At 53.4% G+C, this 20,763-nt stretch overlaps 1 protein-coding gene across 3 annotated transcripts; it reads left to right on the forward strand.

The window, feature by feature from the left end:
* The first annotated feature begins 384 nt into the window (after positions 1–384).
* Positions 385–14,789, forward strand: Ldb1 (LIM domain binding 1). Of its 3 annotated transcripts, none has more exons than XM_052184742.1 (11): positions 385–788; positions 9,356–9,458; positions 9,564–9,608; positions 9,696–9,771; positions 9,864–9,966; positions 10,715–10,887; positions 11,373–11,495; positions 11,620–11,703; positions 11,792–11,915; positions 12,126–12,274; positions 12,976–14,789. In XM_052184742.1, the coding sequence occupies exons 1-11, from the start codon at positions 764–766 to the stop codon at positions 13,204–13,206; spliced, it is 1,236 nt and encodes a 411-aa protein (XP_052040702.1). In that variant the 5' UTR covers positions 385–763; the 3' UTR covers positions 13,207–14,789. The 3 variants fall into 3 exon arrangements, with proteins under 3 accessions (XP_052040702.1, XP_052040710.1, XP_052040696.1); XM_052184750.1 differs by having other exon boundaries at positions 12,126–12,268; XM_052184736.1 differs by lacking the exon at positions 385–788 and adding an exon at positions 6,157–6,695.
* Positions 14,790–20,763: the final 5,974 nt, after the last annotated feature.

A 20,763-nucleotide genomic window follows, 5' to 3' on the forward strand; every position in this document is an offset into this window, starting at 1 on the left:
GGTCTCCGCGAAGAGCACAAGCAGGGGTCAGCGCCCCATCCCTCCCGGGGGTGGAGAGAGGTACACCCCACTGCCCACCCAGGCTCCGCCTCCCCCAGTCCCCGCTCCCGCTCAGCCAAGCTCCCAACCCCGCGCACCCGGAGGACGGACGCCGAGCTGAGGCTTCGCCTCCTCCCGCTCCCAAGCGCCCGCCCTCGCCGGGGTCTCTGCCTCCGTCTCGTTTTTTAAGAGCTGCGTCACATGCATGCCGTTCCCGGGAGCGCTCCCTGCCCCTCGCCGCGCGGCGCACGCACGCCGTCGCTCGCGGCGCGCTCGCCCGGGTCACTTTGACACGACTCTCCCCTCCCACTACCCGGACAATTAGCATATTAATAAAGCCCGGCCCAGCCCGACTCTGGCCGGAGAGCCGGCGCCTGCGAGAGGGAGAGGACGCGCGAACGGGAGCGAGCGCGAGGGCGGCGGCGGGAGCGCACAGACACGCACACGCACACGCGCACACACGGACACACAATCCGGGGACGCACACCCGCGCGTACACACGCAGAGGCAGCTCGCCTTCCTGCCTGGCTTCCTTCCTGTCTGCTCCGCGCCTGACAGGCCCCTCGCTGCAGGCAGGGGCGGCCCGCACCGGGCAGAGGCCGGGCCGGGCCGGCGGCGCGGACATCGGGGGCCGCGGGCGGCGGCAGCAGCTCATGCCCGGCCTGTCCCTGCAAGGGGCGGGCATCGTGACTCGGCTGGGCCCCCAGCGGCGGGCGATGTGAAGATGTCAGTGGGCTGTGCCTGTCCTGGTGAGTGGGTCCCGAGGCCGCCTGGCCCCTCCCTCCCTCTCGGTCCCCTCACCCCTGGTTTGGCGATAATTTGTATGTGGGGGGCGTCGAAGGCATGGTGGGGGTCGGGGGCTGTATAGAGTTAGCGGGGCCTCGGTCGGGGGCGGGTTTTCTCATCTGTATAAATGCGCAGCAGCCCAGCGGCACGAGAAGGGGGTGCTAAGGATGTCTTGTATTTTTTTTTTTATTGAGGGGGGGAGGCTAACTGGGGAGGGATGGGGGGACTGAAATTCCCAGAATTCCAGGGTGTTAGCCAATCAGAAGTGACTTTGGACTTTTGACCCCCCCTTAGGTCATCGTAGAGTTCTGATTGGCTGGTTTGGGTTCCCCCCCTTCCCTGCTGCTTATTGCCTCTTACATATTTTGTGACATTTCCCCCCCTCGGGCTGTTTCTTAGGATGCTGTTTGGGGGAGGAGTTGATTGGAACCCATCTTACCCCCCTTTAACTTTTCCTGTCTGTTGCCAGGGAAGGTTGGCCCTCCTGAGGGACAGAAAGCACTCCTAGGGGGTGTCGGATAATTGGGCCCTTGGGTCTACTATCTCTGTCTTCGTGGGAGGGGGAAATGTAGCAGTTCCAGGTAGGCCATGAAGTTAAGAGTGGTTTGCAGATTCGAGTTGAGGGAGCAATGCTTGACCCCCTAAGTGAAAACTTGAGGACCCAATTCAAATCACAGCCTTCCCTAACAGGTATCAGATACTTGCCAGGGGACACCTGTGTCCAAGAGTGTCTTGAAATCCTTCTCGTAGGGTCAGGGTTTAGGCTACAAATGCTAGGAGGAAGAAATTGAGCCTTGTGATGGAGAGGTAGTCTAAAGAGAGTCCTGGAAGGTAGTCAGCCCCCTCCTTAAAACTCTGTGGCCTCAACTGCCCTTCCTTCCACGATGGAGGCAGCTTTCTCTAGTAAGTCAGTGGTCAGTGTCCTGGGTCTAGCCTGGCCTAATCCCTTGTCCCTCTGTATGTCCTGTATTCTGAGAAGCCTATACTTCGGGACTAGAGCCCTCTCCTCGTGTTCCTCAATACTCACACAAACACACAATCCCCCTAGGGAAGCTGCCAGTGCAGAATCTTCCTTGGAAATCATGTGACCCTGGCCAAGTTGGACTGGGTTGGGCCCACGCTTCATTCAGGTGGCCGCTGAGGCTGACATTTTAGGGGCATAGGAAGGATCCAGGAGGAGGGATAGGAACTCCTGAGGATTGTGGAATACTGGGATGTGGGAACCCCTGGCTCCTGCTGCAGAGGGTGGAGGAGAGGAGAGAGAAGAGCTTACCAAGCTGGCCTCCCGCCTGGCTTCACAGCCTTCCCACCAGTTTGGTGTGTGTGTTGGTGTGTGTGTGTGTTTTCTCTTTTGCAATTTAGCCAAGGCTACCATGGACAGCCAAGGTAGTCCATGCTCTTAGCCCACCGCTGGGTCCTTTCCCTACAACATCATGTATGAAAACCCAAAGCAAGGCAAAGCTTCAAACAAGCTAGTGGGCTGAAACTTCATTTTTTACATCCCTCCCCCTCCCCAAGACAGGGCTTCTGTGTAACAGTTCTGGCTGACCTGGAACTTGCTCTGTAGACCAGGGACTGCAGGGCTCGAACTCAGGAGATCCGCCTGCCTCTGCCTCCTGAGTGCTGGGACTCAAGGCATGCGCCACCACGCCTGACTGAAACTTAAATTTTTATTCTTAGGGGTTTTATATGGAGAAGTTGTCAGGCTGGGAGAAGATGGGAGATTGGTCCTGGAATTGGAGCAAAGTACCTGCATGCATTAGCATGCATTAGTGGGAGGAGTCTTTGTGGCTAATATAGAGACAGGAAGAGGACCCGTGCCCGGGGTGTGTATGTGCAACTTCAGTCAGTGTCCCAACATTCACTCTTTCTGTATGTCTGGTAGCTTGGCAGAGAGAGAGAGAGAGAGAGAGAGAGAGAGAGAGAGAGAGAGCGCAAGGGATGGCTGAGAGAGTCTTTTTCTTGATTATGAAGAAATCTGACAGACTGACGTCTTGGTGAATGGATGGACATTAGACTTCAAGAAGAGACCACGTGGGAAAGGGCTTAAAGAGAGGCCTGGGGGTGGAGAATGATAGGAGTTGGGGTGAGGAGGGGAGGAACAGCCTTGCACGAATGGGTCAGAGCACATACTTCATTCAACCAAGGGCATTCTGGCAGCCTACCGCGGTTTAGGCCTGAGGACCACCACCACCCTGAGCAGTCCTGGGGCCTAGGCGCTCTGGCAGGCTGCCTGTCTGCCTGCCTGAGTCTCTCCTTTGTGCTCTGCTGTCTCTGGGCTCCTCCTCCTCCCCCAGCCCAACAGAGAGACAGCACATGCCCCACACATGTGACTGAGGGGAGCCAGAGCCCACAACAACAGCCACACAAATGCACATGCGGAAGCACCACAAGGTACACATGTACACACCCCTTCAGCCCCCTTGGGCGCTCCTACGGTGAAGAACGACTTGGGGCTGACTGACTAGAAAACAGGAACCAGCCTGCTAAGGAGTTATCACTCCTCCCTGGGCAGGATGCTAAGGGGCTGAGACCTGTCTGGGGCAGCGTGTAGCTCCGAAGGGTTAAGGCAGGGAGAAGTAGGGGGAGGGGAGGAGGCAGCAGTGGTGGCGGCTGGGAGCCAGGAGAGGAGGATGGCAGAGCGCCAGGCCTACGGGAGGCCGGGCACAGACAAAGGAAGGGGGGCAGGCACGCTGGAGGCCTGGGTCAGGGGCCCGGGCAGGGGGCAGTGCTGGTACCTCCTACTGTGGGCTGCTTTTCTTTGAGCCCCCACCTCTAGGAATACTGGTAGGCCTCTCCTCTTTGTCATTCTTTGTCACCCCCCCAACAATTTTTATGCCCCTTCTGACATAGACTTAGTGCCTTTGGCTGGACCTCTTCTGCCCTGTGCACTGGGGGAACTGGGCCAGAGCCGGGGCAGACTTGGTACAGAAAAGGAACTGAGAGCCTTTTGAATGATAGGTCGGAGTCTTGATACATCTTGGTGCTTCAGGGCTCCTCTCTCTGGGGAAAGGGGAGGCCCCTTGAGGCTCCTGTCTGACTAGATGCCAGGCAGGATGAGGGGGTTCTGAGCTCTGGGCTGGGGTCTCAAGCACACACTCCTCCCCCATCCCTATGGTCATTTGACGCGGAGGGGGAGGGAGGGCCGAGCTGCTGGGATCCAGGAAAAGGTTCCCACGAATGAGTCTGGGTTTCCAGCCTGGAGCCCTCCTGGCTCGCTTGCTCGCTCGCTCGCTCGCTCTGATGATATTTGTATATTTGATCCCCCATGCACACGTCCACGTGTGTCTGTGTGTGCACTCAGGTGACGCCTGCCAACACACTTGGGGAAGTTTATCTGTGCTTTTTTGCTGAGGCTGTTTTTGACCCTTTTCTTCTCCTGCCTCCACCGTCTGAGTGTTGGCGATACCCAGGTCCACATGTTCCATTTATGTGTGCGTTTATTTTAAGACAGGGTCTCACTCCGTAGCTCTGTCTGGCCTGGAACTTGTTATTTAGACCAGACTGGCCTTGAACTCACAGTCCTGGGATTAAAGGCTTGCGCTGCCACATCCAAAACCATGTATTTCCTTTTTGAAATGATCTCTCCGTATGGCTTAGGTTGGCCAGGGAGACTCTCTAGTCTAAGCTGTTCTCAAACTCATCAAAGTCTTTCTACCTCAACTTCCCAAGTTCTGGGGTTCCAGGTGTGTTCCATTTTGTCCAGATCAGTCTGGAACGTTTGGGGTTTTTTGGGTTTTTTTTTTTTGGTTTTTGGTTTTTGAGACAGGGTTTCTCTGTGTAGCCCTGGCTGTCCTGGAATTCACTCTGTAGACCAGGCTGGCCTCGAACTCAGAAATCTGCCTGCCTCTGCCTCCCAGAGTGCTGGGATTACAGGCATGTTCCACCACCGCCCGGCAGGAGGAGTTTTTCTTACTTCAGAGAACTTGGGACTCTAAAATTTGAAGTTAAAGGGGGTGTCTTATATCCTGGCAGTAGGTTGTCTATTGCAGGTTCTGGCTAAAATGCCACAGATGTCAGTGTTTGTAAAATCTGAGGTATAGCATGATCGAGAACGGAGTAGGGGTGTCAGGGAAGATGGGGTATGGAGAATCTCTGCATAATAATTGATTAGAATATCCATGTTACAGCGTGTTCTGGATTTAGCAAGTAATAACACCATTTTGGTGTGTAAGGTCAGGGTACACGCATGGTCCTAGTACCTGTCTAGATGGATGCTGGGGTCTTAACTAACTCCATATTTGTCTGCACGTGCATCTCCGGGCTATGGGTGTATTTAGGGTTTAAGGAGTGTGTATCAGATACCTACTTCTGTGAAAGTGAGCTGTGTGTATGTGTGTAGTGTGTTTACAGAGAGACAGGTGCAACAGTATCATTTTCTTGCTTCTGTGCCTATGTCATGGATTGATTGTTTGTGGATATAGTTGGGGAAGGAGTGTAGTAGGAGATGCGCTCACACAGCAGAGAATGAAAGGGGCGTCCTGAAGTTGTGTCTGTGCATGTGTTTCCAGTTCCTGTCTGAAGTAGTAGGGCTTGGACTTCCATGGAAGTTTCAGAAGTATCTCTTTCCCTAAGAAGAGAGATGAAGCAAGCCCCATCTCACTAACTAAATAACTTTCAGACCTGGGGTAGTGAGAAGGATTCTATCGTCCCTTTTAAGGGCCCTACTGGAGACCCTTGCATAGGCAAATTTGCCCTCTTTACCCTGACAACATCACTTTCCCTAGCATCCACGTGGCTTCAGGGGTGGTGTCCCTGTAAAGGGATCTAATCCAGGGCTTGGGACTTGGTTGGGTTTGTGGCCGGGAAGCCAGGAGTGTCCAGGCCTTTTTTCTAGTATTTACTAGATGAACTCAAAATGTGGTTCCGTCAAAAGTAAACCTGCCAGCTACTCTTGGATTTCTCCAGAGGACCCCAGCGTGGTAGCTCAGGCGGGCCTTTAACCTAAGAGATCTGTGGGAGGTTTGGCTGACTGGGTTAAAATATTAGGAGTGTGCAGAGGCCAGCACCCCCCTTCACCCCTGCATGTGGCTCTGGGGGATACGTTTCGCTGCAGGTCCCCGCCGGCCTCCTCTCGGTCCAGGTCTCCCCCTAGCCGGATCCCTTCAGTCCCCAGTCCCCCGTCTCAATCTCTTTTGTTTTTCTCAGCAGTCCCTCATCGCTCGCTCCCTCCCTCCTCCCTCCGCTCTTCCTCCTCGCTCGCGGGGGAGGGGGCGGGGCCGGCGGGGCAGCTCCACCCTCCGCCCGCCCTGGGGCCTCCTTCGGAGAGAGGCTCGGCGAGCTAGCGAGCGAGCGGGGAGGAGAGGGAGGAGGGAGGGAGGGAGGAGGGAGAGAAAGGGAGAAAGGAAGGAGCAGGCGGGCGCTGCGTGTGTCTGAGTGTGCCAGTGTGAGTGAGTGTGAGTGCCGGGCCCTGCCTCTCCCGCCTCCCCTGCAGAGGGGCCCGGTGGCCTAGGGAGGGCGGGCGGGCTGCTTGGAGGCAGAGGCAGCGAGAGGCGGCGGCGGGCAGAGCCGAGGAGGAGGAGGAGAGAGGAAAGAGCCGAGCAGCCATTGTTGAGGGAAACCTTGCAAACAAAGAAGGCTCCGGACTCCCCGCGGCCCCCCGCCCCCCAGGCCGGCCCCCCGGCCCCCGGCCCCCGGCCCAGTGGCCATTGTAACTTTCCCCCCGGGCTGTGGACCCCGCGGGGCAGGCGGAGGCTGTGCATGCGAGTCTTTGTGCGGCCTGCGGAGTGGAGCTCCCAGCCAGACCGGCCTGTCCCACTCGGGACATGAGCTGCTGAAGTTGGCTCCACCTTAGTCCTCACCCTTGCCAGGGTCCCTGAGGACTTCCAGGCGCTCCCCGCACCTCCCCTGACCCCCCTCAGTTCTCCCAGGTAAGTCTGGACACCTTAAAAGCTTGTTGGGGTGGGCCGAAGGCCCTCTGTCTAGCCCAGGCCTGGTATGTTGGCAGGGGGCGAAGTGCCTCAGCTCTTAACATGGGGGCTGCAACCGTGCTTGACCTATGGTCAGCCCCGAAAGGGAGGAGGCCTGGCTTCAGGGCAGTCTGGTTACCATGGAAATGCCCAACTGGAGGTACCTCCTCAGCCCCGGGATGCTGCTTCCAACCTGAGCAAACTTTGCTGGTTCTGAGCGCTTCTTTTCAACCCCTTCCAAAGGCTTCCAGATTGTTGAGGGGCAGGAGTTGACCCTAGGGCTGGAAGACACATTTCCTTCACTCCACCCCCACCTTGGTCCCTGTTTTCCTCCTACTGTGGACAGGCAGCAACAGGGACAGATGGTCAGGGTGATGTCCCTCCCCCTTCTCACTCCCAGCCCTTTGGGCTGGAGCTACTGAGAGTTGCTATGGCTCTTGGAGAGATGCTGAGTTTGTGTCCATTCACTTGAGGTGTAACTAGAGGCTCCAGAGTTTGGGCTCCCCAGAGCTTTTAGCCTAGTCTCCAACAGTGCCTGTGAGGAATTCTGCTGTCTTCCTTTTCTTTCTCTTCAAGTTCTTGAGCTGTGCATTTCTTCAGGAGGCCCAGAAATTCAGGGCAGAGGAAGTTAGGACAAGAAGAGATGGGGGCCAGTTCTGAGGAAACAGACTCTTGGGTTCAAGACCTACGCTTGGTCCTCCAAGGGCTACATAAGTTCCAACTTCCTGTTGCGTGGAGAGTCCCAGGGTTCGAGGAGAGACTGTGTGGTTTTCCTGAAACACGGGTTCAGTTCAGGACTAGCCTGTGAAAAAGGTGTGGGAAGTGCTTGAGTGTGGGGACCTGACTCTGTGAGACTCCTGCCTAAGATGAGGGCCTCTTGTGGGCACCCTGATACTGCCCGGGGCTGCTGGGTTCCAGCCCTGGGTAGGCGTGTTGGGACGAGCCGAAGGTGGAAGCCTGCTCGGCAGGATGGGGCACACGCGTGTGCAGGCACACGCAAGCTCTGGCTCTTGGCACCTTCCGAGACTGTAGTCTGGGCCCCTCTGGGACCCCCCCTTTTGCCCACATTGTAATATGGGGCCCCTGGAGGGAAAATTAAATGGCACATGTTGGCACAGGGTCTTCCTTTGTCTCTTCCCCCCCAGGAAGAAAATAGATCTTATGTTTAAATTCGGGGGCAGGGCTCAGATGCAGCCAACACAGGTAGCCTTCAAAGTACAATTAAGTTTTAAGGGTTACAAGGCCAGAACCTTCGAGGCTGTGCCTCGGTTTCCCCTCTTTTCAGGTGGGGAGGGGAAGAATAGAGTTGCCTGGGTAACTGGCTCCTATCCAAGTATGAATTTAACTGTGGCAGTCAGAAACTAGTATGCCAGGAAGTATATATGCTGCTTCACAGAGCGGGGGGCACCCCTGCACATACCCGTGTATACCACAGAGACCTCTTTCTAGTCAGTGTTTGCCTCCTAGACACAGGTTCTCTCCCAGGCTCCTTTCTGTGTCCCTTTGTAAGTAGAGTGCTATCTAGGAGAGGCTCAGCTCCTTCCTTCCCACCCCAGGTCTCAAAAAGCGTTAGACTTTGAGTTTCTAGTCTGGAAACAATACTCTACCCATTATTGATGAGGGTATGGGGGCTGGGCTGATAAGGAGCGGCTGTTGGTGGGGAGGCCAAAAGCCCAACTGTTTATCTGGTGGGCCCCACCCAACAGGCTCACCAGCCCCCCTTATCTTTCTATCCCTTGCCCTCCTGAGACCCTGCAGGGTAGCAGAAGAGCAGAGAATTCCCTGAATCCCTCTGCCCCTTGGTCGCTAGAACACACCACAGAAGGGGATCAGAGGTTAGGATATGGGAACTAGAATATCCAGGCTTGGGTCCTAGCTTGGCTGGTTACTAATGGTGTGTTCTTGGCAAGTCCCTTTGGAGGGAGCCCTCAGTGGCTGGATCCTGGAATCGGGAATATTACTGTCAATCCCTGCTGCCTCATAAAATTATGATGATTGAACGAAGCTCTGCAGATAGAAAAGAAGCTTTGTCACAATCGTCACGTTTCATTGACCTTTTTTCTGTGTCATGGTGTTTCTTCCTGGCTTCTGTTCATCCCTACGCATCATCCGGGCACAACCAGAGCAGCAGGGTCTTGAGTGGGAACTGGAAGTAGGGCTCAGTACCCCCAGCTCGTCGTCCCCTCCTTCCTTCCTTTAAAGTTTGGATTTATTTTTAATTCTGGGGGAGAGGTGTATTGGGGTAAGTGCAAACAACTGCAGATACCCGCAGAGACCAGGAGGGGGCGCCACGGACCTGGAAGCTGGAGTGACCTGAGCCTGATGAGAGGCTGGGAACCAAACTGAGGTCCTCGGGTCGAGGGGGCCGGTCCCTGCTCTTACTCCTGGGCCGGCTCTCCAGCCCCACTCCCAATTTCCTAATTAAATAAGATGGGAACTGGATTTTGAGGGTTGAGGGGTGACCCTTGAGTAGTCCCTTCCTGTAGTTTCCCACTGTCTAGTAACCGGGCAGCCTCCAGAAGGGCAGCCCTTTTCTCTACTGTCGGCCGAGCAGGCTTTGTTGGGGGACGCTCGCCCCCAGGACACTCAGGGCCACCATACCGTGCCGTCCTCTCTGCCAGGTTGCTCCTCCAAGTCCTTCAAGCTGTACTCGCCGAAGGAACCCCCGAACGGCAACGCCTTCCCTCCCTTCCATCCCGGCACCATGCTGGATCGGGATGTGGGGTGAGTTCTTTTCAAACCAAACGCCTGGAAAGGGACAGGAGTGTCCTGGCCTTCCCCAGTAATGTCTCTTTCACTGTGACTCTCTTAATCTCTTCCCTTACACAGCCCAACACCCATGTACCCGCCTACATACCTGGAGCCTGGGATAGGGTAAGTGGGGTGCAGCCGGCATGCATCACAGCAGAAAGCGGGGTGGGTAGGAGGGCTCCCCGCTGACCTCAGTTCCTCCTTCCCCAGGAGGCACACGCCATATGGTAACCAAACCGACTATAGAATATTTGAGCTTAACAAACGGCTACAGAACTGGACAGAGGTATGGCACAGGAAATAGAGACTGGGGAGGGCCCAGCAGAGCCATCCCACGGGTTGTTGGATCGCTCACGGACTCCTCTCTGGGTTCTTCAGGAGTGTGACAATCTCTGGTGGGACGCTTTCACGACTGAGTTCTTTGAGGATGATGCCATGCTGACTATCACCTTCTGCCTGGAGGATGGGCCAAAGAGATACAGTAAGTGTTCCCTGTGAGAGACAGTACGTGCCCTCTGTGAGAGACAGTACGTGCTCTCTGTGAGAGACAGTACGTGCCCTCTGTGAGAGACAGTATGTGCCCTCTATGAGAGACAGTACGTGCCCTCTGTGAGAGACAGTACGTGCCCTCTGTGAGAGACAGTATGTGCCCTCTGTGAGAGACAGTATGTGCCCTCTGTGAGAGACAGTATGTGCCCTCTGTGAGAGACAGTACATGCTCTCTGTGAGAGACAGTATGTGCCCTCTGTGAGAGACAGTATGTGCCCTCTGTGAGAGACAGTACGTGCCCTCTGTGAGAGACAGTACGTGCCCTCTGTGAGAGACAGTATGTGCCCTCTGTGAGAGACAGTACGTGCCCTCTGTGAGAGACAGTTACCCTCTCTCTGGAGTTCATTTGTCTGGAAATGTTTCTTTTTTTGTTTTGTTTTATTTTGTTTGTTTGTTTGTTTGTTTGTTTTTCAAGACAGGTTTTCTCTGTGTAGCCCTGGCTGTCCTGGAACTCACTTTGTAGACCAGGCTGGCCTTGAACTCAGAAATCTGCCTGCCTCTGCCTCCCAAGTGCTGGGATTACAAGCGTGTGCCACCAACCACCCGGCTTTTTTTGTTTCTTTTGTTTGTTTGTTTGTTTGTTTGTTTGTTTGTTTGTTTTGCATCTGGAAATGTTAAGAGGTCTGTTTTGGTCCGTTTTCAAGTATCTCTGTCCTGAAAAATTTGTCCTGTTTCTATAGCCATTGGCCGGACCCTGATACCACGCTACTTCCGAAGCATTTTTGAGGGGGGCGCTACAGAGCTGTATTACGTACTTAAGCATCCCAAGGAGGCATTCCACAGCAACTTTGTGTCCCTCGACTGTGACCAGGGCAGCATGGTGACCCAGCATGGCAAACCCATGTTTACCCAGGTCAGCAAACCAGCAGGATCTGGAACCCCAAGGGCACCTGGATTGGATCTCCTCTTTCCCAGTGTGTCCCCCAGCTGTTTCCCTAAGGAGACAGACAGAACATAACATAACGGGAAGCGGCCAGAGAAGGGCAGGCGGGCGGGCAGAACGGCCAGCAGACGCTTGTTTGGTTTATTCGTGTCGGTTTTCTGGGCCCCGAGGTGTACGGTGAACAAGAGCCTGGCCCCATAGAGCTTGTAGCAGATGGGGTTTTCTCTGGCTACTTGGGACAAGGACGAGGATCTGTTAAGCTTGTGTGAGTGCGTAAAGGCCAGGTATGGCAGGTATATGGGGAGGGGGCATGGCACAGTAGTTATACACCCAGACACTCTCACAGGTAGCAGAAGCGTGTGCAGGGGAGAGTCGTGAGCCGAGGGGAGAGCTGTGACAGGCACGTTTTTGTGTGTGTGGGAAAGCGGGCAGGGATGTGACGAGCCTATCCCCAGGTGTGTGTGGAAGGCCGGTTGTACCTGGAGTTCATGTTTGACGACATGATGCGGATAAAGACGTGGCACTTCAGTATCCGGCAGCACAGAGAGCTCATCCCCAGGAGTATCCTAGCCATGCACGTGAGTTGTGGACAGAGCCTAAGAGCAGGGGAGGCGAGGAGAGATGGGTTTAATACTAGCCCTTTTCTCTCATTCTGTCACATGCTCAGGTGACCAGATGCCAGTGTTCTTTCTCCTTCTCTAGGCCCAGGACCCCCAGATGCTGGATCAGCTCTCCAAAAACATTACCCGGTGTGGGCTGTCCAATTCCACTCTCAACTACCTCCGAGTAAGACTCCAGGGCTGTCCCAGCCACTCCCATCTGAGCGCCAGGACTCTCCCCTCACAATCTAATCCGCCTTCTGGTCTACCCCCAGCTCTGCGTGATACTCGAGCCCATGCAGGAACTCATGTCCCGCCACAAGACCTACAGCCTCAGCCCCCGAGACTGCCTCAAGACCTGCCTTTTCCAGAAGTGGCAGCGCATGGTAGCACCTCCCGGTGAGTGCCTTGCCCCAGCCCTCAACAGGCTCTTGACAGGACGCCCGAGGCTGGAGCTTTTATCTCCTCCTGACATGAAGTTCCCTCCGCTCCTTTCTTACTCCTTGGACTCCAAGACTGAGAACAGGGTAAAAGCAGGCTTCTGAGGAGTGGGAATGGAGAACGGGGATCCAGGGCCCTCTCCACCTGAGTCTTCTCTCTCTGGCACAGCGGAGCCTGCGCGACAGCAGCCCAGCAAGCGGAGGAAACGGAAGATGTCAGGGGGGAGCACCATGAGCTCGGGCGGAGGCAACAGCAACAACAGCAACAGCAAGAAGAAAAGCCCGGCCAGCACCTTCGCTCTCTCCAGCCAGGTACCTGTAAGCATCTCGGCTTTCTTCTCTTCTGGGCTGCCCCACCGCTCACCCCTGACCCCTGTCTGAGCCTGAGCTTACGAGCAGGAAGGGACACAAGGCAGTTTTCCCCACGTAGAGCCGGCATGGTCTGACTCCTTCCATTGATGAGAGAATCTTGGCCAGGCACGTGCATGCATGGTTGTGATCGCACAAGCTCAGCCATAGGTACACAGAGCATGGGACAGGATCAGCTGTGAGAACACAAGGCATTCAGAGCAGATTCCGAGTGGCAGGCACATACCATCAGAATACACACTGACAGAAGGCTGTGCAGAGTTGGATGCTGCATATGTAGAATACATGCATATTTGTGCACCTACACGGTCACTTTCATTTTCCATCTGCTCACCCTTAACATACTATGGACAGAAGTTTAAGGTCCCCTAAAATCTAAGGGAGATGCATTAGGGAGCTAGAGGAGTAAAGGGATATTTCTTTCCAGAATTCAGTGGGTAAGGGCCAAAGGCTCTGATGCTCTGGAGTCCTTTTTTTGGGAAGGAATCCAGGAGCTGAGGGTGTCAGGAGTTGGGATTTTACACTTGGGTCTGAAGAGCGGGCCGGGTGTTGAGCTTCTAGGGAGGGTATGGGGGCTCTGGGGAAATCTGCTGCCCTGGGTCGGGCGAGCCCCTGCCCCGATTATGTTTGGGGACCTCCGCCACTCTCAGGATGTGATGGTGGTGGGGGAGCCCACCCTGATGGGCGGGGAGTTCGGGGACGAGGACGAGAGGCTCATCACCCGGCTGGAGAACACCCAGTTTGACGCGGCCAACGGCATTGACGACGAGGACAGCTTTAACAACTCCCCTGCACTGGGCGCCAACAGCCCCTGGAACAGCAAGCCTCCATCCAGCCAAGAAAGCAAATCGGAGAATCCCACGTCACAGGCTTCCCAGTAAAGGCCCCACCACGGCCACCCAGCGCTCTGCCTGCCTACCCCTCCCAGCTCCAGGGAGCAGAAGACAGAATGGAGAGACTGGGCGTCTGAAATGGGCGACCTCCAACCACCCACTTCAGGGAGGGACTGGACTCGCTGGGGGCAGGTGCCAAGATTTGCCCCCCAGGTTGCCCTGGGCTGGGCCTGGTCCCTGCAGAGCCTTTTGGGGGAAGGGGGTACTCATGTGGATGCCTATGTGGACCCTGGGCCTCTGAGAAATGTCCTGACCCTCCTCTACCCAGGGCATTTGCCCCTATAATTACCCCAGGTTCTGGGTGCCCCATCTTCCTGATTCATCCCTTTGGTCCTGGGGTTTATACCTACAGCCCCCAGGGGCTAAATGTTGGGGCCTTGGTTGAATGCCCTTCCCCTGGGTGGCTGTCAACAGAGGGAAAAATTCTGGGCTCCTCCCTTTTGCCACTTACCCAGCTCCAAGTTTTTAAAAAAATAATATTATTAAAAATGTAAATTAAAAAAAAAGTCACTCATGTTCCCCTATTCCCCTGTGGAAAACCCAGCTACCTCCCTCCTGGCAGACGGAGGGCTAGGGCAGGTGGGGGTGAGCGTTGGGCTGGGGGGTGTGCACACTGTTTTAGACAGTTTGAGCCGCTTCAGACCAAGGAGTCTTCGCCATCTCTCTTTTCTTTCCCTCTCGGGTGATGACTTTGGAGCAGCATGTCATTGGTTGGGCATGGGATCATTGGTGACTACTTTTTTTGACAACCTCCTGTTGTCTGTCTCCCCAGCCTCCAGGGCTCTGACCTGGCCTGGTCCTGTGAGTCCCCGAGCCCCACCCTCTGCAGTGTGTATTTTTACAGTTCTCTACTAGAGCAGCTGTTTTGGATGGGTGGGGAGGTTCCTCCCTCCCTTGGGGAGCACAGAGGGAAGGGAGCTGCTTTGTTTGTCACTGTGGTTTTTGTCTCGGTGTGTCAGGAATAGGATGAGAGGACCTTGTCCACTCTGCTCCAGAACTCTCCTCTCCTCTCCCAGCCCTTCAAACTGTGTATCCAGTCCTAACCTCTCTGATTGAGGGAAAGGAGCCACTAAGGCCACCAGGGAGAGAAGGGCGTCTGTCTTCCCCCCAGCTGAAGCAGACATTCCTCTCCCCGTGTTCGCTCAGTCGGAGGAGCAGCCGGCATCCTCAGCTCCAGTTCAGTACTTGGAGCATGCGGAGGGAGGCTCAGGGTGGGAGAGGCCAAGAGCGGGGCGCTGTGGCTCCTGTCTCTGCTGCCTCTTCCAGTGGGCAGCCCCAGCGTGTGTGGGAGCCTCCTCTCTCCCCATTCTCCCTTTTGGATGATGGGGTTGCTTGCGCCAAGTCCTCTGTGCCAGCCACTTTTGGGAGGATGCTATCCGGAGCCAAAGGAAAGGGTGAGGTGAAGAGGATATCCCGTCCCTGCTGTAATGATTTTTTTCCCCTACTTTTTCTTTCCTTTTATTTTTTAAAAATTTTTTTCATTAAAAAAAATTTTTTTTTAATTTCTTTCCCCTTTTTTGGCCATTTGAATCATGTATGGGACCAATCAATAAAGAGACTTTTTGGTTTGAGAGTGTCCTGGTTAGTCATTGGTAAAGTTTGTCAGACATGGTAGCACTCAGAGTCAAGAGAATCTTCATGAGTTCAAAACCAGCCAGGTCTATATAGTGAGTTCCAGGGCTACATATACAGAATCTCCCAGGTGGAGGCAGGCTTTCTCAGGAATTTCTTCCTTCTTTCATTTCTCAGCGGAGCTGTCCTGAGTCTGCCTTTCATTCCAGGTTCCAAACTTTCTTCCTAGGAATCCCACCCTAGCCTCAATATCTTAGATGCTGTATTTCCTCACCACTACCACCACCACCTCCATTCCAACTGCTGCCCCTTACCTCTAGCTCTTCCAAGGTTCCTACACTCTGAAGTAGGGCTTCCAGAAGATCCCTGGATGAAGATGTTGACCCATTGTGGGGAAGGGGTCCTTGGAAGGAAATCTTGGGGGCAGTTAGAGCCTCTGAGACTGATGATTTCTAGGAGAGTCCTAAAAAAAAGAAAACACCCCAATTCCTCATCTCAGATGAGGTCTAAACCAGCCTTTCCCCCAACCCCAAGGCCCCTGCAGAGGGATTAAGAGACGCAGAATTGTCTCCTGCCAACTTTGGTTGTGGCCACCTAAGTTCCTTAGGGAGATGGGAGAAATAGCATCTCTTAGCTACTAAGTCCAAGTCCTATTTCCCCACCATTAAAGAGAATGTCAAGATAGGAGAGACCCTGCTGTGGGTTACAGTCCCGGTCCTCCATCCATGATCTTCCCTGCCCAGTGTTGTTATCCTGACAGGGGAAGCCTCAGACAGTTCCCTACTGAGGCCTCTGTGGATCTGCAAATAAACCTGATAGACAGTGTTGACGGGAAGATATCAAAGGAAAGCAGTGTCTGGCTGACATACTCCCATCTTCTCGACAGCTATCTGTCCTTTTACCATCCTAGGGCCTCAAGACCCCAAGGACATGATCATGCACTCACACACGCATACACATGCGGAGGCTTGGCCTGGCCTAACAAGGACATTGGCCACTGCTTTCTCATTCAGCATAGTAAGTAATACCTGCAGGCGGTCTGTTTGGTATAGAGTGTACATTTGACCTTTTTTGCCTAAGTGTGTACCAATGTATTTATGCATATGACTGGGAAGCTGAGGAGGTCCTAGATATGTGTATAAATGTATGTAAAATATGTTAATGTGTATGTGGACATGAGTATGCATGTTTATATATGTGTGTTGGAGGAGCACTCATTCATCTAGTATCAATGCAGTCCTCTTAGTTACCAGACCCAATTCTGCGTGGAAGGGGTGTAGTACTGAGGTACATGGAGGAGGCTCGAAGTATTTATGAATATGTATCGAAAACGAATGTGGGTTGGAGGAATGGCTCAGTGGTTAAAAACACTGACTGGCCGGGCGGGGGTGGCACACACCTTTAATCCTAGCACAAGAGAGGAAGAAAATGAATGTGGCTTAGCAGTGAGGTTGTGTTGAGTTATTGGGTCCTGTTTTGAGACTGAGTTGAACATTAGCTCACTCTGCACTCTGTATCAGTGAAAGAGTTAAGTGCAGGCCCTGCCCTGCCCTGCCCTGCCCTGCCCTGCTCTGCTTGGTGGAAAAAGGGTGGGCCCAAGAGACTGGGGAACTCAATATTTGAACTCAGGAAACAGTGGTCAGCAGTTTCCTCTGGAGCCCCAGATATGGGTCCTCCCCATTGTCCCCCAGCAGGCCCTGTGGGGAAGCCTCCCACCCCCGCCCCCACCGGAAAAAGCAATTTCTGAGGTAAACCAAGGGAGAGACCGGCCAAGACGTCCATGCTGTCTGTTAGATCTACAGGCGAGGGTTAGTTCCAGGCTCTGGTGTACTGCTGAAGAACTTGTCTCCTCTTCCAGCTGCAACCACAACCTCAGCAATCCTTTCTCACTTCATCTTACTGTCCTCAGCCCCTTTCCCACAGTTCCTGACCTGGATACATCTAACCTGAACCCTAATGCTTTCCTTCAGACCCCAGCTATCCTTACACAACCTACAGAACCTTTAAGCTGGCTTCACTTCCAACCCCTTTTCAAAGGGAAAGCAGGAGAGGTGGCTCAGCAGTTAGAAACATTTTCTGTTCTGACAAGAATCAGAGTTCCCAGCTCCTTGAAACACCGATTGAAGTCCAATTCCAAAGGGCGCCCTCTTCTGGCTCCAAGAGCATCAGGCATATCCGAAGTGCACATAACAAATGCAGGCAAACACCCACGTACATAAAATAAAAATAAATGTTTAAAAAAGGATCACTCTAGCCAGCCTGCACCCTTCAGTCGGATCACAAGTCCCTTTCCCTAAAGAAGAAGCTGGCCTTCCCAGCCCTTCCTGTAGCTCTCTTTGACCAAGTCCAGTTTTATCTTGAAAACTGGTAGAAAGTGAGAGGTCAGCAGCTGTAGCTGGGAGGAGGGAACGTTAGACAAGGGCTCAGAGGTGCTGTTGCCATCCTGGGTTAGGCTGAAGGGAAGGCAACCCAAAGTAGGGCTTTGGACAGCTGGGTAGCAGACTTATCTCAAAGACCAAAGGGTTTTGAGACATCACTTCTCTAGTCATAGGCCAGGTTTCAAAGATGTCGGCTTTGTCTTCGCAGGCCCTGATATCTCGGGATATTTTTTTTTTTTGGATTTGGTTTTTTTGAGACAGGGTTTCTCTGTGTAGCCCTGGCTGTCCTGGAATTCACTTTGTAGACCAGGCTGGCCTCGAACTCAGAAATCCTCCTGCCTCTGCCTCCCGAGTGCTGGGATTACAGGCGTGCGCCACCACCGCCCGGCACTTTTTTTTTTCATGTGTTTTGCTTTGTCTTTGTGGTTTGTTTGTTCGCTCATTTGTTTGAGACACAGTTTTTCTGTGTAGTCCTGGCTGTCCTGTCTTGTAGACCAGGCTGGCTTTGAACTTACAGAGATCCACTTGTCTTTGCCACAAGTCCTGGGATTAAAGGCTACCTCTTCCTGCTAAATACTGGGATTAAAGGCTTGTGCCACCACCACCCAGCTTGTTCTCTCTCTCTCTCTCTCTCTCTCTCTCTCTCTCTCTCTCTCTCTCTCTCCTGGAACTGAGGACTAACCTTGGAGCCCTCACTGACCCTGAGCCTCACTAGTGTGGCCAGGCTGACAGTCCAGTGACTTCTAGGATCCGTTTGCTTTTGTGTCCCTGGCACTGGGGTTCCGCCCTCACAGCTCCACCCTGGTTTGTATGTGGTACTTAGGATCCACTGAGGTCCTAATGCTCACATGGTAAACACTTAACTGGAGTGAGGACTTGCTTGAAAAATAGCTGAAGCCCAACACCACCCTCTTGAAATATGTGGCTAGTGGCTTAATTACATGTTTGGGTCCCATGACCAAATGCTGACAAAAACAATTAAGGAAGAAAGGATTTATTTCTGCTCACAAGTCAAGATTATAGTCCCCCATCTGGGGGAAGTCGGTGGCCGGAACTCCAGATAGCTGGCCATGTCATAGCCAGCGTGGAACAGCAATGCATGTGTGCACTTTTCTCCACACAGTGCAGGATTCCAGCCAGGCAATGGCTCTGTCCACAGTGCCTGAGTCTTCCCACTTCTGAACCATCAAGACAACCCCCAGCAGGTGTGCCAGAGACCCATCTCCTAGGTGATTACAACTTCCGTGCAGCTGACAGTAAGCTGGCCACGTGCTTGGTGCGTGTGTGTCCAGGACTCTCCCTGGTGGTGTGCTTGTTCAGGCTGTCACCCTGAGACTGTTCCCTCAGCACACTCCAAGCACCATCCACCCCACCGCCTACTTCTGGCCAGCCATAACCGCCCTTTATGTGTCTCCTTCCCCCGACTGCCCTCTCCTCATCTCTGGTGGCTCAGGGCTCCCCAGGTTCCCTCTCTAGGCTGGGATTCCTTCGCACTGCTCTTGAACTGTCTTTCTGGTTTTCATTCTTTTCTCCAAACAGTACCTGGGTAGCAGAGACTGGCCTAGAACGAACTTTGTGGTTTAGCCTGGCCTCAAACCCGCTACTCTCCTCAATTTCCGAAGTGCAGGAGGGATGCAGCCATGAACCACCCTGGGAGTTGTATATTTTATTACTAAGAACTTCTCCAGGCCAACACCTGACCACATCTGTTCTCTCCTCAGTCCTGGCCTTTCTCCCACTTTCACAAGTCATCCGTGACTTAACCCCTCTACCCCACCAGTTCCCTAACTTTCCTGCCTCCGCCTGTCTCCCACCTTTGCCTCTCCCCTGACTCTACCCTGTCCCCCAGTCTGATGTGACTCTGGGTTTCCTACCCATCCCCAGCCTATCTCCCCAGGGCCTGGGAGACCTGCAGTCCCCTAGGGAATGAGGACTGGGAGAGAGGCTCCTCAAGGAAGAGCACGTGCTCCTATCCAGCACCTACAAAAAAGGGCTGCATGACTGAGTGCGTCCCCAGCACCGAGAGGTTCAGAGGCAGGAGGATTACCGGTTTGCTGCCTGCCTGCCTAGATCCAGGTCTTAGGCCAGGAATAAGGAAGGCCAAGAATGAAAGAACAAGAAAATCAGTGTCCACCTGGCCTCAGAACATACACGTGCACACTTGCACACGTGCACACATGCAGAAGCACACACACTCAGTTGCCACCTCCAGCCTCTGAATAGGCACATACACACTCAATATCCACCTCTGGCCTCCAAACACACATTCCCTCTCCCTGCACATACAAACACACACACACACACACACACACACACAAAATCAGCTGCATGCAAACATATCCTTCCTGTGATTGTCATTTCCCACAGGAACAGCGCATCTAAGTTTTATGTGCTTTCAAACATTGTTTAGTTAGGTTGGGGTAGGGGAGGTGCCCAAATGGTCGTGCAATATACAAGCAAGTTTTAACTTTTAAAGTGGAACCAGCATGGTTTAACTTTCCTTCATCTAGAACTTTCTCTCTGGGCCTCTTCCCCAGTCTGCCCCAGAATCCCAGAGCACCAGTGTCCACGCAGAGAGGACCCTCAGTTTCTTGGTGTCCTGACTGGCTTATGCTGTCTCACTTCTGTCCCTGCTTCGAAGGGATCATTCCTGGTCAGGAAACCTTCCCTCAAACTTTCCCATCCTCTTGCTATATTCTGTGTGGATAGGTGCCCATCAGAAAAATCCAGGCCAACCTGTTGAGTGAGGTAGACAGCCTATGCAGGATGGGGAGGGTGGGGCACCCTGGCGGTGTATAGTCATCTTATTTTCTCCAGACTTTATGATTACCACGTAGATTGTTCGGCATGGACATCAAACACTCATGCTGGGATCTTTCCCTGAGCTGGATTAAAGAATCCGTAGTCCAGGGCCAGAGAATAGCTCAGTGGTCAAGAGTGTGTATTAAGTTATTCCAGAAGGGGCTGGACAGATGCCTCAGTGGTTAAGAGCACTGACTGCTCTTCCAGAGGTCCTGAGTTCAAATCCCAGCAACCACATGGTGGCTCACCACCATCCATAATGAGATCTGACTCCTACTGGAGTGTCTGTCTGAAGACAGCAACACTGTACTCACATAAAATAAATCTTTAAAAAAAAAAAAAAGGAAAAAAATTATACCAGAAGGACCCAAGTTCAATTCCCTGCACCCACATTGGGCAGCTCACACCTTATTCTAACACCACCTTCCAGGATATCTGCCTGTTTGTCACTTAGAGGTTCCAGATACACATGTGGCAAACACACATGATTAAAAACAAAATAAGTACTTAAGAGAAAAATAAAGGCCTGGAAGCCCTTAGGAGGCTGAAGCAGGAGGATTACCCACAAGTTCAAGGCCAGCCTGGAATATAGAGCAAAAAAATAAATTAAAAAAAAAAGTGGCTAGGTGTTCATGGTCTACACCTTTAATCACAGCACTTGGGAGGCAGAGGCATTTCAATCACTGAGAGTTCAAGGCCAGCCTGTTCTACAGAGCAAGTTCCAGGACAGCCATGGCGGTTACACAGAGAAACCCTGTGTCAAACAAAACAAAAACACGACAAAAACGAAACA

The sequence above is a fragment of the Apodemus sylvaticus genome, chromosome 1 (assembly GCF_947179515.1).
Source record: "Apodemus sylvaticus chromosome 1, mApoSyl1.1, whole genome shotgun sequence".
NCBI lineage: Eukaryota > Metazoa > Chordata > Mammalia > Rodentia > Muridae > Apodemus > Apodemus sylvaticus.

Excerpts from the sequence above, each read along its gene's own strand:
- Ldb1 (XM_052184742.1), top strand. The coding sequence starts at position 764 with ATGTCAGTGGGCTGTGCCTGTCCTG. Across the intron at positions 789-9,355 it reads AGTGGGCTGTGCCTGTCCTG|GTTGCTCCTCCAAGTCCTTC; the intron begins GTGAGTGGGTCC and ends CCTCTCTGCCAG. Across the intron at positions 12,275-12,975 it reads CTCTCTCCAGCCAGGTACCT|GATGTGATGGTGGTGGGGGA; the intron begins GTAAGCATCTCG and ends CGCCACTCTCAG.